General features: G+C 36.9%; 3 protein-coding genes across 3 annotated transcripts; 2 read left to right on the top strand and 1 right to left on the bottom strand.

Moving 5' to 3' along the window:
- Positions 1-202: 202 nt before the first annotated feature.
- LOC136216628 (probable carboxylesterase 9) lies at positions 203-1,255 on the top strand. The gene has a single exon (XM_066003181.1). The coding sequence runs from the start codon at positions 203-205 to the stop codon at positions 1,253-1,255; it is 1,053 nt and encodes a 350-aa protein (XP_065859253.1).
- Positions 1,256-4,976: 3,721 nt separating this feature from the next.
- Positions 4,977-6,336, top strand: LOC136217157 (probable carboxylesterase 9). The gene has a single exon (XM_066003743.1). It carries the CDS (start codon positions 4,977-4,979, stop codon positions 6,180-6,182), a length of 1,206 nt encoding a protein of 401 aa, XP_065859815.1. The 3' UTR covers positions 6,183-6,336.
- Positions 6,337-8,357: 2,021 nt separating this feature from the next.
- Positions 8,358-9,450, bottom strand: LOC136216868 (probable carboxylesterase 9). Its single transcript, XM_066003415.1, has one exon. It carries the CDS (start codon positions 9,391-9,393, stop codon positions 8,410-8,412), a length of 984 nt encoding a protein of 327 aa, XP_065859487.1. The 5' UTR covers positions 9,394-9,450; the 3' UTR covers positions 8,358-8,409.
- Positions 9,451-18,604: the final 9,154 nt, after the last annotated feature.

Here is an 18,604-nt window from a genome sequence, read left to right as displayed (position 1 = left end):
AAATCTAAACTTAGCCTTTCTTTATTATCCATACATAATGCAACATTTTCGGACATTGAAAATAATCACAATATCAAAAATAAAAAATGAAGTAAAATCTTTTGATTTTGGTTTCTTATTCTTCTTCATTAATGAACTAATTAAGATTTTCCTCTACATTTCCTAATCATAATTAGGGTAATTAATCTTTATAATCTTCCATATGAACATTACCGGAACGGAGACTACCACGCCCACCGGCACCACCACTCCCGCCACCGATTTCAGTTATTCGGTAGAGCAATCAAAGTTCGATCCGTATGAACAACTCCACATTCAGCTCAATTCAGATGGTGAATCTGTTACTCGCCTTCTTAATCTCCCGCCGGCAAATGATAATCCCGATCCTGACTCCGGCCAAGCCGTCCTCTCGAAAGACATCATTCTCAATCCCCAGAAGAAAACCACCCTCCGAATTTTCGTCTCTTCTAAACTCACACTAAAAAACACTGACGGATCACGCCTACCGATAATATTTTACTTTCACGATGCCGCTTGGGTACAATCCGGTGCCAAACACTTTCAAGTACACATGAGGAATAGCTACCTCTCATGTTCGGTTCCGGCTATCATGCTCCTCGTTGACTACCGTCTCGCCCCAGAGAATCGACTCCCTGCGCAATACGAAGACGCAATAGACGCCTTCCTATGGCTTAAAAAACAAGCGTTGGACCCGAAGGGCGAGCCGTGGGTAAAGGAATACGGTGACTTTTCGAGATGTTTCCTTTTCGGCAACGGATGCGGAGGAAATGTTGTATTTAATGCAGCTCTACGCGCCATGGATCTTGATTTGACGCCTATAAAAATTGAAGGACTGGTACTAAACCAACCGATTTTTGGGGGGCAAACCAGAATGGAATCAGAATTGAATTACGCGACGGATAATATATTACCGTTACCCGCGCTAGATTTGATGTGGGAACTAGCGTTACCAAAAGGGATGGATCGAGATCATAGATTTTGTAACCCGTTAACTCTGGATGCGCCACATAATGCAACGAAATTAAAAGCGTTGCAACGATGTTTAGTGATCGCATTCGGGATGAATCCGATGTTCGATAGACAACAAGAGTTTGTGAAAATGTTGGTGAAACATGGTGTTGAAGTTCAAGCTCAATTTGATGAGATTGGGTTTCATAGGATTGAACTTGTTGATCCTAGAAGAGCTGTTGCTATTGATAATTTGGTTAAAGAGTTTATGAATAAAACTAGCTAATTAAAGTGATTAATTAACCATTAGAAAAAAAAATCCCGAGTTCTCGGATCATTCTGATTTTGGTGTATTGAGTTACTGATCTTTTATTTTAACACGTTAAGTCTTTAATTCTTTTGTCTGTGGTCGGATTAAGCTATTGTTTACCAAATTAGTTAGTTGTAGACGTAAAATTCGATTAACATAATATTATCTGCAATTGGATGTTTTACAGTTCAAAATAAGATTTTTACAGTTTTTTATAACTGCATCACACATATAAAAAATTCATTTTCGAGCAGTGAAAAATGCAAATATTGAATGTGTACATTCTGTTAATCGAATTTTATGTTAAAAAATGATTTTTTTTTTTATCATCTAAGGCTAATGTATAAAAAACATCAAAAACTTAATATGCTAAAATAAAATATCAGAATTTCAATGCACCAAAATCGAAATAGTTAAGAGTATCGGGATGTTTTTTTTTGTCTTGATTTGATTATTTATTGATATGTTTTTTTTTTGGATTAGTGAAAATTTTAATATCGTTCAAATTTATATTTTACTTTTCAATAAATATCAATTTGATTTAACTGTTATTATTTACTATTTGTTATTATGGTATCTGTTTATCGATATATAGACTGTGGTAGAGGATGTATGGGAGCATCGTACCTCCAACTATCGAACACCACATGGGACTAGAGAGATAGTCCGTTGAGAACAAGAGAGTTACGTGTGTTGTAGATTTTGGGGACGAGAGATATACGTAGTGAGTTTTTTTTGGCACCTATTAATAATTTGTAATTCCGCCGCACTAAAAAAATTTCAATTCTAACCAAACATTTATATATTTACTACTTCTATTAATCAATAAAAATAGTTGTAAAGAAAAACAAATAATCACTAATTACCATTAGATCTGTCCACGGATCTGGATACCCATTTGGTCTGTCTAGACCCGTATCCCTTGGATCGGGCTTGGACAATAAAAATTATTCATAGGTCCAGTCCGACCTAGGCCCGCTAAAGCCCACTTATTTTTTGGACGAACTTGGGATTAATAAAAATAATACGGATCGGTTCAGCCAGGCCCGCCTATTACTATTAATTAATAAATGTATATATTTATATACTAAATATTTATTTTTAAGTATAATATTTATTTTTTATAATTAACAATTTTTTATATATATTTAGATGGGTTTATATGGATTGAGCTTGAGATTTGATTTTTAAGCCCGAGGCCAGCCAGGTCCGAATCCATCTAAATTAATAGTTGGCTGGACTGGACTTGGATTGATTATCTAAAAACCCGATAGACTCGACCCGAACCTGATCCATGGACAGGTCTAATTACCATTAAGCTAAAATGATATCGATTAAAGTTTTCTTTCATTTGTTAATGTTCTTTTTGCTATATTTATTCTTCATTTTATCATTCTTTACAAAGGTTTAACTTATCTCAAAAAGTACATCAAAATAAACAAACGATCTCACATATATACAAAGTCGTATAATGTCGAAATTTAGCAACGTAAAATTTAATAATAAAATTGATACAAGTTAAAGACTCAATTCGGTCCCCAAAGTTAATGTCATTATTAAAAAGTAACACGTGTCAAATATCTACCAGCCATATACTCACGAATGTTATTTTAGATTAATTTGATTTTAAAATGACAAATTGAAAAGTCAATTTGATATTCAAACTTAATTTTGGATTAATCAATTTTACCATCCCAAGACAAAAATTAATCTTGTATCAATGTAAAAGCATCTAGATCCGCTTGCTAATTGAATTGTAAAGAGATATGTCGTATATTTTATGCACTTTTTGGATAGAGAATAAGTGTTTGTTTGGTTTACCTATTTTTTTTACTATTATTGTTGAAAAAGCAGTGATTCCTTACTTTTGTAAAAGTTACTTTTCAAATATGAAAAAAAACAAACAACAGATCATAACCAAACACTTGAAACTTTCATTTTCAATATGAAAATGCACACAGGATGTGAAAATGGAGAAAATAAACACCCCCTAAACAAGTTTGTTTATTATGAAATGGGAAGATATATTAAAATGTTAATTACTAGAAATGGTGTAGCAATTGCAAGATGAATGACCCGTTTTGTAAAATGCTACTTTTCAATGGTAACAGGCAAATATAAAGTCACTAACCAGAGTGAAAACACAAATAGAAGTATGAAAGTAGCTACCAAACATTCCCGGAATATATTTATATTGCAATATGTATCCACGTCTTGCAATTTTGAATTACAATTAAAAATGGCTGCTCAAGTTGGAAGACGATCACTTTAGTCCAATCGAAATATATGTATCAACTCAGTTCTAAAGTTTGTAATATTTGACAAAAGTATATCAAATTTAACAAATGGTAAAATATTGAACCTTATTGGCCCTGTTTGGTAAAGAGCGTTTTGAGATAAAAAGAGCGGTTTTGACCAACTTTAGATGTTTGACCACTAAAACCGCTAATTGGAGTGTTTGGTGGAGAGAGGTTTGGAAGAGAGGTTTGGGATGAAAACGCTAATTTAGAAAAAGCTTTTAAAATGAGCTTTTTCAATTAGCGTTTTGCAATATTAAAATTAATGGACTTCTTTAACCCTAATAGATAGACTCCCTCTTCTCCTGCGCCAAAATTAATGCCATTATTCGTCTTTTTGCACAAACCGCTATTATCAATCAGCTAATTTTTACCAAACAGGTCTACACAAACAGCTAATCAAATTAGCTAGTCAAATCAGCTAATGTAATCAGCTAAGAGCTAACAGCTAACAGCTAATGTAATCAGCTAACAGCTAATTCCCAAACAGGGCCATTGTATTTGAAATGACAAATTCAACTTTAGCGTTCAAACTAGACTAATTTTAGATGTATGTTAAGCATTTCAAATAAATTCGCCGATAAATTAAAATAATTTTATACTTTTTTTTATAAGTTTTTATTAGTTATTTGTAACTATATTAGTAACACATTAAATATTTTAGACATTTTGATTTTTTTTTATAGATAACTTATAATTTTATAATTGGGTTAGTGATACACTAAAACTTGATCAAGTTGTATTGATGCAAAAAAAAAAAAAAATCACATGTCAACGAACGCTAGTACGAGAATGTTTAGTCGTTCTGATAGTGACTAGCTTTTTTTAACTATGATCCAAGGCCTCGAAGAAATCTCTCGAGGAGCGTAGCCTTTTTATAGGGATTCTATCTATCGCTGTAGGATTCCTATTCAAGTTCATTGCAGTTCCTTTTCAGACGGCTCTAGCACGGACGACCGCCTATAGGTGGTAGGGTAGGATGGGTGGTACCGCTCAGATAGCGGCTAATCTTTCTAACCGCGCTCTGGAATTAACCAATCTTTTCAATTTTTCGATCCGTTACCGTGACAATTTTAACCTTCAATTGCAAAGTTTTTGCACCATCCATCCATTGTAAAAAAAATTCTCCACAACCATAAAATTAATGATGGACTAATTTATTTATTTTTTAAAATAAAAAATAAACAATACCAAATTAAATTACCTATATTAATGGAGAAAACACAAAAACTTGTCAAAAACATTTTCTCAGAAATTAAAATTAGAAATTAAACTACTACTTAATCTCCTAATTTCATGGTTAAAATAAATAAAAATTAATCAAATTCATTATTTAAATAAATTTTTCTTTTTTTTTTATGCAAAATAATTACTTACGTTCATATTATCAATTTCCAACCATGTCAGAGTTCGACGCATACGCTCATCTGAACCTAAAACGTAACGACGACGGCACAATTGATCGTCTCCTCCACTTCCCGCCGGCCAAACCCAACGCCGATCCAAATTCCGGCGAATCCGTACTCTCCAAAGACATAATCCTCAACGAAGAAAAAGATCTCAAAATCCGCCTCTACCTTCCTCTAAAACACATCTCCAAAGGCAACCGTATTCCGATTATATTCTACTTCTACGGCTGCCATTGGGTTCAGTTCTCCGGCGACAATCCCGCTTTACATAAAGACCGTCAATGGACCGCCAGTTCTCTCCCCGCTATAATCATCCTCGTTTTATACCGTCTCGCTCCCGATTGCCGACTTCCCGGCCAATACGAAGACGCGGCCGACGCAGTCATGTGGCTGAAGAATCAAGCCTCAGATCCCGACGGAGATCCTTGGGTTAGAGAATACGGCGATTTCTCCAAATGTTTCTTCTCCGGATCTAACAATGGCGGAAACATAGCGTTCAACACAGCTTTACGTCTGATGGACTCCGATTTGAAACCGTTGAAGTTCATCGGGATAATATTGAATCAACCGTTGTTTGGAGGGAAACAGAGGACGAAATCGGAGATCCGATATGCGACGGATCAGATAATTCCGTTACCGGCATTAGATCTAGTGTGGGAATTAGTTTTACCTAAAGCGATTGATAAAGATCATAGGTATTGTAATCCAGTGATTGAAGGTCCACACCAAGATAAGATGAAGCTGCTTCCTCCGTGCTTGATTTTGGGGTACGGAATGGATCCGTTGATCGATCGGTATCAGATGTTAGTTGAGATGTTGATTAGTCATGGAGTCAAAGTTGAAGCTCATTTCTCAGACGTTGGATTTCATAGGATTGAGATCATTGATTCTAATCGGAGGGTGGAGATGTTAACTCATATTAAGATGTTTATAAGATCGAAATTAGTTAGTCAAAGTCAGATTGCCACGTGTCGTGATCAGGATGCGAGTCAGATTGCCACATCTCGTGATCAGGATCAAAGTCAGATTGCCACGTGTCGTGATCAGGATCAAAGTCCGACTGCCACATGTCGTGATCAAGATGCGAGTCAGATTGCCACGTGTGGTGATCAGGATGCGTCTGTTTCATCTGAGGAACACGGTAAAAATGTTAGTGGTGGTGATCAAGATGAAGATCGTGTGGAAACCATGCAATGATGAATATTATGAAAATTTATATATATTAATTATAAGATCTTTTAATTTGAATTTTGACATATTAAGTTTTTGATTAGTTATAATCATGTGTATTAAGGTGTTGATTAGTAAGATAAACAACAATTTGGATTAAAAAGTGTGTAATTAGTTTCATATGCAAGTGAAAAGAGTTTTTAATAAAACGATAGTTTCTTCAACTTGCTTCAAATGCAGTCAATTATTTACTAGGTTACAAATAGGGATGTAAATGAGTCGAGCTGTTCATGAATGGTTCAATAAAAGCTCGATCGAATATACACGAGCTGAGCTTGAGCACGATAAAGTTCGGTTCGAAAGTTTACAAGCAGACTTGATTAATTTATAGGTTTATGAACAAGCTCGATTATAATGTTAATGAGCATGCTCGTGAGTAATCTTGATTCAATTATTTTTTAATAAGAATATTTCTATATGGGAAAAATGTAAAACAATGTACTTTTGTGTATACTTTAGTTTTGTAGGTTTGAAAATTATGTACTTTTTGTGTTAAAAAAGTTCAGATCAATATAATTAATGAAAATAATGAGTTGTTCGTTAACAAAATTCATGAATTGAATTAATGTGCTGCCCATGAGCAAAGTTCGTGAACAAGCTCGTCAATAAGTTCCATGGTTTCCATTCATAGCGTGGTAGTTCCATGGTTTCCATACAAGATCGTAGTAGCAAACGAACAAGAAACCATTAAGTGGTCTAAAGTTTCCGATTTACAACAACAAAGCTCGCAATGAGATGCAAGTTTAAAACTGCGTACCTAGAGCGAATCATGAGCTAGTAGTTTTCTTTGAATTGCTTTCCAATAAGTCGTTGATCTGTTTGGCGGAATAAATCTTCGCCAAATGAAACGTCCCCAATCGACCTGTAGCGTTGGAGAGATCAGATCATTATAGAAGGCCTTAACGGTGAATAGCCCCGAGTCCACCGCCGTCCAAGCGCAGAAATCAGCTTCATCCGTCGCCCGCTGAATACTCAGAATATTTTCACGAACAGATGGCGGAAAACGGTCCAGATTAACCCATAACTCATCATTAAGGAATTCCTCAACACTATTAAAAAGACCATCCTGATTGCGGATAGGAATATTCAATTGATCCGCTACAGAAGGGCTTATCCATGAGTCCGTCCAAAAATTCAGCACAGAACGGCTCCCAATCCACCATTTAATTTGACCCCGAAGAGTGGAGTAAGCTGGTTTACACGAGACCCACACCGAGGAGTTTACTAAGTATGCTTTCGGCTGACCAGAGCGGGACAGGAATCTGTCTCAGAGCAAGTTCACTACAAAGGAGTTTCTCTGTATGAATTCCCAGCATAACTTTCCAAGCAGAGAGAGATTGCAAATGCTAAAGTTCTTTATTCCCAGTCCTCCATTACGTGTACTCCTGCAGCAACTTGCCCAAGCAATCGTTAAGTTTTTTTGAATCCTTACAACCCATCCAGAGGAAATTGCGAACTGCATGGTTGAGTTTGTGGAGGGTCGAAGACGGCCAACGATAACCCATGAATGAGTGTATAGGAGCACCTGAGAGAGCCGATTTTATTAAGGCCAGACGTCCCACAAAGGAGAGTGATTTGCCTTTCCAGTGAGCAAATTTTATAAGGAAACAGTTAGCAAGAGGCATCACATGTCGACTTCTCGGGGCGTCCCTGAATAAAGGAACACCAAGGTAAGTGAACGAGAGACTCGAGATAATGTTATGATTTTAATGTTAGAATTATCGGGACACTTTGAAAGTTTAGGGGGGCAATCAAGTTTTTTGGACAACTTCAAAAGACAAATGATGTATTAAGCTTTTAAAAAAAACTAAAATTTTCATTATTTACTGATCATTTTAGTAAAAAAAAAAAAAAGTCTATTTTTAATAATGAAGTAAACTTACTTAATTTGGATTGACTGGTTAAGAGTTTCAAGTCGCTTAAGCTATATTTCGAGTTCGAGTTCTAGTGTACGTATAAAACTTTAATTGAGAAATGATTCATATAAAGGGTGTCTGACGAGTCTCGAACCGAGAAATAAGACAAAACTATTAAAAAAAAAAAAAAAAAGAAGAAGAAGTAAACTTCATACCTGTGTTTGTAAATTTAAAACCATAATAACATCTTTACAATTCCAACAAAATTTAATTTTATACTTATTCCTAAAATCAATTCTAATCTCAAAAATGAATTAACCAAACAACACGACGTCGTTTCATGAGTTAATAAAAGCTCTAACGGCGTCTACAAACACACGAGACCATCGTTTATCCACAATATCAATATTATGAAATCCGTCGTCGTTTAAGCAAGCCTGAACCTTCACCCCTGCCATTACTAACAGCGTTACAAAATCCTGTACTCTCTCCACCATAACATCTCCACAAAATCCAAACACCAAACACTTCCCTAACAACGGTACCTTCTTGCTATGAAAACCCTCCGATAACGGATTCGAAAATGGATGATCCCGATCTGCACCTTCCGGCAACGCTAATTCCCATATCAAATCGGTGGCCGACAACGGAAGTATTGGATCTTCCAAATGCTGCAACTCCGTTTTATTCCTCGCAAGACCTCCAAACATCGGTTGATTCATCACCAATCCTGAGATCTTCAATGGCGTTAGATCCAGATCTAAGCTTCTTATACATGCGTGAAACGCTATATTTCCGCCGCAACCTCTCCCGGAGATGTAACATCGGGAGAAATCGCCGTATTCTTTCAGCCATTGCTCTCCGTTTTTGTCAATAAACTGTTGTTTTACCCAGAGAATGGCGTCTATGGCGTCTTCGTATTGCGCAGGAAGCCGGTGTTCAGGCGCAAGGCGGTAGTTCACGGAAACGGCAATGGAAGGTATTTCGGTGGCTAATGAAACAGAGAGATTATGCGATTCTCTCATTGATGCGCTGAAGTAAATAAATCCGCCGCCGTGAAAGTTGAAAACGATGGGAAGGCGGGCTACAGTGTTGTCGTTGGAAGGTAATTTCGCCGGTCTGAATAATCTTATCCATGTTTGTTTTTCAGCGTTTATTGTTATATCTTTCGATGCTGCGCCGGTGATGGCGTCGGGATTTGCTTCTTCGAGAGGAGGAGATAGTAAGCGAGTGATGGTGCCGTCCGGGTTTCGAGCGATGTGTAAGTGCTCGTACGGGTCGAAATCGGGCATGGTGTTGTCGGCGCCGCCGGGTGAGGACATTAGTCGGCGTTTGATAATGTTATCGGAGAGATGGTTTTAATTTTTTAAGGCATTATCTATTTGTTTTCAGGAGAAACTGCAGCTGATTGGCAAATTTTAAATTAAGAAATGGGTTTTAGATTTTTATTATTATTATTAAAAATAATAATAATAATAATAAATAATTAAGCCATTAAATTAGGAACCAGATTTTCATTTTTTTGACATTTTCTTATGGTTTCAGATGAGTTTAATTATAGTTAAATAAATTCCAATTGTTAAAAAAAATTTTTGGTAGAATTCCATTGTTAATTGTGTCCTTAAGGCCTTAAAAATTAATACTTTCTCTTGAAAAAATGTAATATGTTGTCTCTTTTTTCTTTTTTTTTTTGATCCCGAAAAGTTTAGGTAATGGTAGGTCTATCCATTCCTAAGGTCAGGACAAACCACGAATCTCGATGAGGGTTTACAGTGGAAGTAATATGTTGTCTCTAAGTATAACCCAAAAATCAATATTGCAATTTATTTTCATTTCTCTGCTGTGCGGATTTTGTACTGGTTTTAATTTGTATGGTTGAAAAGTTTTATAACTCCTAATTTTTGTGCTGTATTTATAATTTTTCATCTAAGACATTATATATATATATAAAATTTAGATATTTGTTTATCTTATATTAAAAATAAAAATGAACATTGTGGGCTGCTAAATAACCGCCTCCAAATTACTTATTATCGCCTCCATATGGACTTTTTTGCTCCTCTCATAATTTTAGGGTCCGTTTGTTTTACCTGCTGTTTGTTGTTGCTGTTTGTTGTTTCCTATTACGGTTTGCTGTTTGAAAAGGCTGCTGTTCCAAAAAGCAGGGATTTCCTGCTTTTATAAAAAGCTACTTTTCGGCTGTAAAAGGCAAACAGGAGGTGTCTAACCAAACACTTTAAACTCTCCTTTTCAAAGTGAAAAGGCAAACAGGAGGTCGAAAAGCAGCTACCAAACACCCCCTTAATAAAAAACCGAAAATTCTTTCTCCAAAATCATAAACCCGAACAACAATAATTGAAAATATGAAAATAATTGATGTGTGGCTACCCGAACCCCGGAAATGGATGGTTACGAGTCGGAAATATTAAAATTTACGTATTTTTTTTTATCAAAGGACTCATGAAAATAATGCATATTTTTTATGACGTTCTTGTAGTTTTCGTCATAAAAAATAAGAGAATTTTGCATTTTCCGTCACTAAAAATTTTACGATTTTGCATGGGCCAAAATTTGGTCTAAGCGGATGCCGCATCCACCTAGGCCAAATTTTGGCCGATTCTCTAAAAAGAAAATTCCAGTTTTTTGGTAAAATTGTCCAAATGGAGGCGATGATAAATAATTTTGGGATGGTAAATAGCAATACCTTTTTTTTTTCTCTCCACTGAATAATTCCAAATTTCTAGGCAGTGGCAAAAGCAATTAGGGGGCCTTAGTTCGCGTAAGGGTAACGAAATAGATTCAAGAAAGAAAAATAAGGAGAAAAGAATGAAATGATACTGAATTATTTAATCGGTTTGTTTTAGTTTCCGAAAGAGAATGATATATCTCTAATTCCCTTTTTTTACTGTTTGGTTCAAATGAGGTAATAAGCCAGAGCTAACAATAATTTTTATAAATAGATGTGTATTTATTAATAAATTAATCACGTATAAATATAAGAATTAAAATCAATTATTTTAATCATTATAATCAAAAGAGGATGAAATAAATGAAACTAAAAGAAAGTTAATGAGAGAAAATGTATAAATATTACCACCACCTGTCGTGGAAATCCATCGTCTAATCCACTGTTTGAGTTCAAAATCACCAGTGTCAGGCTGTATGTGTTGCTAATGCCATTTGTTGAGCACACAAAAAGAGTCTTGATGATTGAGGGTGGTGAAATGGTTCATCTTAAGGTATTAGCAGGTCGACTCGTGTCGGGTTAACAATATTTAAATAAAAAACTCGCCATGGTCGTGTTTTTCGTGTCAACAGGGTCAAATTAACATGTTTATCTACTTTTATACAAAACTTTTGTTGTTCGTGTCAAGAATGAGTCGTGTTTGGGTTTGAGCTTTTGACACGAATGTGTTTTCGTGTTTGGGTTTTTGACACTAACCCAGAATTTGATATGAACACGGAAATTGCCACCTCTAATCAAAAGCCCTTCAGAGAGATTAGAGAGTGGGGTTTGGGTCATTCATAAATAGATAGATTTTAGAAATTGAAATGGAGATTGAGGTGGTTTTCACAACAGTCTAATAAAAGAAGTAAAGTCTCAATGGCGTTTTTTTTAACGCATTTATGCCACTTCGTAATTTTTGGTGTATTTATTTTTTGGTTTATTTATGTCATTCCATATTTCCGTCACTCCGTAATTCCTGCCACATTAGAAATGAGGAAGAAATAGAAGAAAAATAATTGGCGGAAAAAATGAATGATTTGATTGGTTCATTGAACTAATTAGAGTTGTTTAAGGTCAATCAAATCAAAAGAGTAAGGTCAATCAAATCAAAAAGGTCAACCCCATTTTGAAGATTGTTTATTAATTTCCAGAATGCATATCTTCTTTGATTGGTTGTTCTAAAGGCGAAGATGCCAGAGGCAACTGCTTCAACACTAAACATATATTCACCAAGCCGCAATCCTTTTTGTTTATGATATAACTGGAAGCTTAAACTGATTTTATTGGATGTTTTGAGCGGTTCTATAACCAATACAGACTGTTCTGATTTTGAGTGAACAGAGTGAGAAAAATGGAGGTTGCATAATAAGAGTAGTTAGGATAGATTCATCTTATATATCTTTTGCAAATTGGCAACTTGTACTTAGATTATTATTTTGTCTTTCCAACACCTATATAAATGTTGATTTTGTTTGTAATCAATTACCATTATTTTGATAATTTAATTTTCTATCTACTTCGTATTCATCATTTAATTTTAAGCATTTATTCATGGCTTGTTTCTTTATAGTAGCAGTATCTTCCTTGACTATGGTAAAACCAGCCAAGGGTTGATGGTTCAATGTATTAATCTGTTTGTTCTAAATGCATAGGATAATAACTGATTAATTAATGTGAGCACTTAAAAAAAATAAGTAGACCAGTTTATCTTAGCTGATTTAACCGCAAGGAGACTTGGGTTAATAAGTGAAAAAATCATAAATTTCATGTAGATTGATATTGGAGACATGAAGATCTAGTGCTAAGGGTGATTTATAAGAATTTGCTTCTTTGTTCTTCGTCTTAATCATGAAGTTAGTGCAAGGAGACTTGGTTAATGTATCATAGGAAGACAAAGAGACTTTACTTCAGTGATAATAGTGGAAGATACATTAGATCATTATAACTTGTGCATTTCAGTAAGTGATTAACTTAGAACTGTCCGTTCTAGCTGTGTTTTTACCTATTTCCTATATATCTGTTTTTTATAACACTTGCACTAAGTTGTTCCTTTAACTTTGAATTTATTTGATAGCCTGTCTACTTAAGAATAGACTTGTATCGCTCTTAACTTAAAACTTTGAATTTATTTGCATGGCCGTTTGCTGTTTCTGTCATTTCTTCTGAACAGCTTCTTCATCTTTCTAGTGAACATAGCTATTTCCTCATCATCAGTTGAGTCAGCTTCGGTCGAGTCAGCTTTCATGACCATTGACTTTTGTTTCTTGTCTTCTGACTTTTCTTTCTCTTTAGCTTCAAAGTTTTGCATTGAGATTTCATGAGTCAGCAGAGATCCGATTAGCTCATCATATTTGTATGTAGTCAGGTCTTGAGCTTCTTCTACTGCAGTTTTCTTTGCTTGCCAGCTCTTTGGTAAGCTTCTCAAGATTTTCTTCACTTGTTCCTCTTCGGTGAAGTTCTTGCCGAGTCTTTTTAGCTCATTTATAATATTAGTGAATCTAACGTTCATGCTAGAGATGTCTTCGTTGTCGTTCATTTCGAACAGCTCATACAATCTCATATGTTGATTCACCTTTGACTCTTTGACTTTGCTTGTGCCTTCATAGGTTACCTCGAGCTTCTTCCAGATCTCCTGTGCTGACTCACAACCTGAAATCTTATTGTATTCTGCAGCATCTAAAGCACAGTGAAGCATATTTATAGCCGAAGCATTATTTTGAAGTTTTCTAAGGTCATCTTCTTACCACTCAGTTTCACTTTTAACAACTTTCTCATTGTCAACAGTTTTATACGGCACGAATGGCCCTTGAACAATTGCAAGCCATGCACTCATGTTTGTGGCTTGGATAAAGTTCTTCATCCTATTCTTCCAGAATGTATAGTTTGATCCAAAGAATAGAGGAGGCCGACTGATTGATAATCCCTCAGGGAGTATCTGTGTTGTTTGGTTCCCGAGAAGGAAATGAGTGCTGTTTTCACCCATTTTTCGGGATCAGCTCAAGATTATTAGATCTTTGAGTAGTGAGCTTTGGCTCTGATACCACTTGTTGGTCCCGTGTGATTAGTTCCAATGGGGGGTTAGGAACTAATATACCTTTTTGCTAATTAATCTTACTGATTCAGTTATTTTATTAAGTTGAACAACTCAGCTTTGGTCAGCTTGGGTGAGCTTAGCGTAAGACAGCTTTAGTCAGATGCTGACTAAGACTGTTTTACTTGGGAGATGGGAATTGACTCTCTTGTAGTCAGTTTCCAACTCAGCACTTCGATTTACTCAGAGTTAGTTTCTAACAGTTTATATGCTGAGTAAATATAACAATCAACACAAGCACAGATATATATATAGTTGAGAGAGTTAAGAATTACTCAGTATCACTTTTCCTGGTTTGGCCTCTCTGCCTACGTCCAGTCCCCAGAGTCCTCCGGGCTTTTAGAATGCAATACTGAGCTCTTTGAAGGTAGAGCACAAACCTATTACAGGAAGTTGAATATGCAAGAGTACCGTCCTCTATTCTTCTGCTCAACTCCTACTAAGCACCACAACTCGGTACTTAGATTTCTCTACCACTGAATGCCTACAACCAAACACTCAGCACAACACTCTCAATATCTCAATTGATACAATTTGTTCTCTTTTAGACGAAGAACACTTTAGATGATTACAGACAATCAATCTAGCATTTACACATGAATAGAAAATGAGTGTAAGATCTTTTTCTTGTTTTGAAGTGCTTTGAACTGGTATTTTTCCCTCTTGTATTTTTCTTTTTGTACTTCGGCAATGATCCAAGAGGTTTGATTGTCTTTATATAGATGAAGACCTGTAGGAGGATCATTTGAAATGATTTAGCCGTTAATTCCACAAACGGCTCTTTTGGGAGACAGATTCTGGTCAGCTTCAGATATTGCAGGCCAATCCTATCCTCTGAATTCTTCAGGCATCAGGTTTGTCTTGTTCCTGCAGGCGTTGTCTTTTTGCGGCAGTTGTCTTTTAGCAATAATCCATTGACCCATATATCTCGGAAAATGTCTTTTGCGTAATTCCGAGGATTCAATTATTGGTGCAGAGAATTTGCAAGACTTGTCTTCTAGTGAACGGATCTTTCATGCTATCCTGAAGATTTACTCAGCTTCTACTTTATTCGTTGTCTTCGTCCGTTGTCAACTCTTCCGCTGAGTTTTCTCCTAGTCAGCTTTGTTTTGCACGACAACTAGTCAGATGGCTTCTGATGCTGAGTTTCATTTCACTTGGCTTTGCTAGGCTTCTGTTCTTTGGTACTGAGTTCAACTCTGCTCAGTTTTCTCTTTGATCTCATGCTGACTTTGTCCTGTCTTACTTTTTATATCTTTCGTATTTTCGTTTATACTTCAACATTGAACAAACAGATTAGTACAATTAAATCAAAGCACTTAAATTTAATTGTCCCTTAATCATGGATGATTTTGTCAAATCAAAATCTTGTGGAACGGTGTTTCAACAAACTCCCCCATTTTGATGTTGGCAAAATACATAATTACGGAACTCAGTTTTGAAATTCCCCATGATTGAATTTTTTGTTTCATTTTTCTGAATTTGCTCCCCCGTAAGGGTTGCATTAATTGTCCTAGCTTAAATTTAAGATTTAATCTAGGTCAGTTTTTCTAAAGTGGTTAAATACTCAGTTTGATACACAGATTGTTTTGGTGTTTTAATCTTATACTGAGTATGTTTTACTTTTGCTTGTTTGTTCAATTTTGATTTATCAGTTTTCAGCACATGGTTTTTTAGAGAGTTTGGATAGAATAATACTTACCATAGCTTAACAATCAAAGTGCACAAAAATAACAACAAACCGAAAAGATATTAAGCACAAAGTACATGCTTAGTCCTGAAATATGATTAAGCTACTTTCTCTTCCTGAAGGTGGGCTCTCCAGCTTACAACTTGCCTTTTCCCTTGTCTTTGCTCCCAGATGCGCCACCTGCGTACGGAGTGCGCTGAGTTCCATGTCTTTTCTCCCCCGTTTTGCCAATATCGGGTGGAGGAGGAACGAAGGTATCATTTCTAGTCGCAGTGGACAAGGCTTTGGAATAACGCGTCAACCGCTTAGTACTTTCTCTTAAGCCATCTATTACTGGAACACCATCATCTTCAATGGTTCTAGGAACTCGCAGGGAGCTGCTCAGGATGCTAATGAGATATTCATGTGATTTGCTGAGCCAGGAGACGGACTCAGTGAGCTGGGCATAGGATTGGTGGTACATTTTGAGTACGGCTGAGTCAAAGAATTTTCGTTGATCATGGATGTCTTGCACAAAGTTCAGGAATGCATCAGTGTTGACGGGGTCGATATCCATCTGGTCTTTATTGACATTGAGGAGGCGCACAGCTTCATTCAGTTGATCAATGGTGCACTGAGAAGTGGAGGAAATTAGTTCACGAGTGCAGTGCAGATCAGAACTCAGCTTTGAGAAGTGTTGACTCAGCTCAACAGAGGTAGCATACACAGGATGACCCGTAGATCCAATGTGGGCCATGTATGTGGTCAGCTTAGCAAAATAATCTTTGAGCTCAGTAGAAGTAGCATATCCTGGATTTACATCAGAGTGTCTCTGGACTTTGCCTTCAAGTGCATTCATGTGGTTGACCATCATGAGCAGTAGTTCAATGATCTTTGCAATTTGGTCTTGCTTAGGTTGCTGTGTCTGAATTGTGCTCATAATACTGATAATATCCTTGAGGCTCCGAATTTCATGCAGAAGTGGAGTGAGGGATGTGATTTGGGAGGACTCAAGATTTGCAGTTCCAGCAGCATCCATAGGCATAGGATTTAAATCCTGAAGGAGAGACTGAGCAGAGGCAAAGATTTTGCGTCCAGACTCAGTAGCACTCAAATAGGCCATTGTGTCAGCAGGATTTGTCATAGAAGCAGGAATTGAAGTGGAACTTGATGGTGGTGGAGTTGGCTGCTTATCAGATGGATTAATAGGTATACCTTGCGGAACCTCAGTACAAGGAGCTGAGTGCTCAACAGCTTGAGTATTTGGAGTTGGTGGCAAAGGACTTACAGAGTCATTTACTTGCTCATCATGATGGAAGAGTTGAACAGGTTGTTCCATGGATTTCTCCCGAGCTTGACTATCTTGGGCTTCGAGCACTTGCTCGACAGGATTTGGATTGTCTAGAGTCTTGGCTTGTTCCTCAATGTGAGTAACAGAGGCTGGATTTTCCGCAGGTTCCGTAGAAGGAGACTCAGTATTTTTTGAAAAATACGTAAACTGGATATCAGACAGATCGGTGATTGGGTCTCGAAGCGGAGAATCTCCTAGTAGATCAATGACATGTGCTTTGTAGGCTTTCTTCTTTAGCCTTTTGAAAGACTTAGCTCGAGGGGGTGAAGGATCAGCTTGAATATCTTCATTGGAATCAGAGGAGGAATTGTCTGTGAGCTCAGCATTATCCTCATCTTCGGCAATGTCATGTTCAGGGAGCTCAACTTCCACTGTTTGAAGTGCCATAGGTGGATTCTCCTCTTGCTCATCATCTTCTTCAGTCTGTGTTTGCTCAGCATGCTCTTCTTCCTCAACATCAGGCTGAGCATCATCATTCAGCTGTTCTTCCTCTTCTTGCTCAATGGGGGTTTGCTCAAGATCAATTCCGAGACTTTTGACGAAGTGTGATTTTGGAGGGACAACCCAGTCAAGGGGATTAGCTTCAACAATTTGTAATGCAGAGTTTCTTCTTTTCTTCTGCAGAGGTTGCTCTGGAGATTCTTCATTTTCTTCTTCGGGCTCATCTTGCCCTTTTCGTTTCTTTGCTGACCTAGGTGTTTGGTCAGTATCAACTTTCTTCCCTTTTGACACAGCTCGTACCTTCCTTGGGACATCATCAATATCCTTTGAGCATGTTTCGAGTGCCTTTCTCTTTTTCTTTGCTTTTACTGGCTCAGCAGACTCTTCAACAACTTGCTTTCCTTTCCTTGGTTCCTCTTCTTGTTCAGCATCATGTTCTTCTTCAACTTCCTCAACATCTTCGGATCCCTTCAACGACTGATTGAATTTTAACCCCAACAGCAGAGTCGCTGTAATTTCATTTCCCAAACTCTGAGTCTCATTGATGGTTTCTATTTTCTGATCTTCAAGGATTTTGGTGATTAGGGAGCCCAATCTGAGTTTCTTGCCTCCTCATTGAAATACTCCGACCAGAAATACCGGCATGTTGAGTGGGTTGTAGGTTAGCATGTGCCATATAAAGCACTGCTCGAAATTAGAGGCAGACGATAATGAGCTGAGTTTGGGGAAGATGAAGTTGGTCAACAGGTAATGAGCCATCTTCTGATTTTGCCACATACAGGTGCTTGGTATCTCTCCTTTGTGATTCTCTGGTTTACAGAATCCTTTGACGTGGTCAAGCGCTTCTTTGGTTGTCCTAAACTCTTTTCCTTTTTCTGGCAGGTTGAGTAAGGTTGCTAGGTAGGATGGTGTGATTGTAATTTTGTGACCCTTGACGAAAGTTTCCAAGTAGTCAGCATCTTCTTTGTCAACGTGAAGATTGGAATAGAACTGCCTAACTAACCTAGGATAGGTTTTCCCTGGGAGAGAGAAGAGTCCTACCCACTCATTCTTCTCAATCCATTCACAAAAGGGTTCTTCAGAGGTGATGAAGTTAGGAGAGAACCACTTACATTTCAGAACTTCCAGATTGTTAACTTTCTTGTGGACTTTGACCATAGTCCTTTTCTTAGGTTTCTTTTGAAGAGCTTGCTGGTTCAGCTTGAGGGTTTTTGTTTGGATTTTGGTTAGGCTGAGGAGATTTTGGATTTTCA

Source organism: Euphorbia lathyris, chromosome 2 (assembly GCF_963576675.1).
Source record: "Euphorbia lathyris chromosome 2, ddEupLath1.1, whole genome shotgun sequence".
NCBI classification, from domain to species: domain Eukaryota; kingdom Viridiplantae; phylum Streptophyta; class Magnoliopsida; order Malpighiales; family Euphorbiaceae; genus Euphorbia; species Euphorbia lathyris.
The sequence above is the reverse complement of the archived record's forward strand: the minus strand, read 5'-3'. Positions and strand labels throughout refer to the sequence as shown.

What these genes read in the sequence shown, in the direction of transcription:
- LOC136217157 (XM_066003743.1), top strand. Translation starts at nt 4,977, where the DNA reads ATGTCAGAGTTCGACGCATACGCTCATCTGAACCTAAAACGTAACGAC.
- LOC136216628 (XM_066003181.1), top strand. Translation starts at nt 203, where the DNA reads ATGAACATTACCGGAACGGAGACTACCACGCCCACCGGCACCACCACT.
- LOC136216868 (XM_066003415.1), bottom strand. Translation starts at nt 9,393, where the DNA reads ATGTCCTCACCCGGCGGCGCCGACAACACCATGCCCGATTTCGACCCG.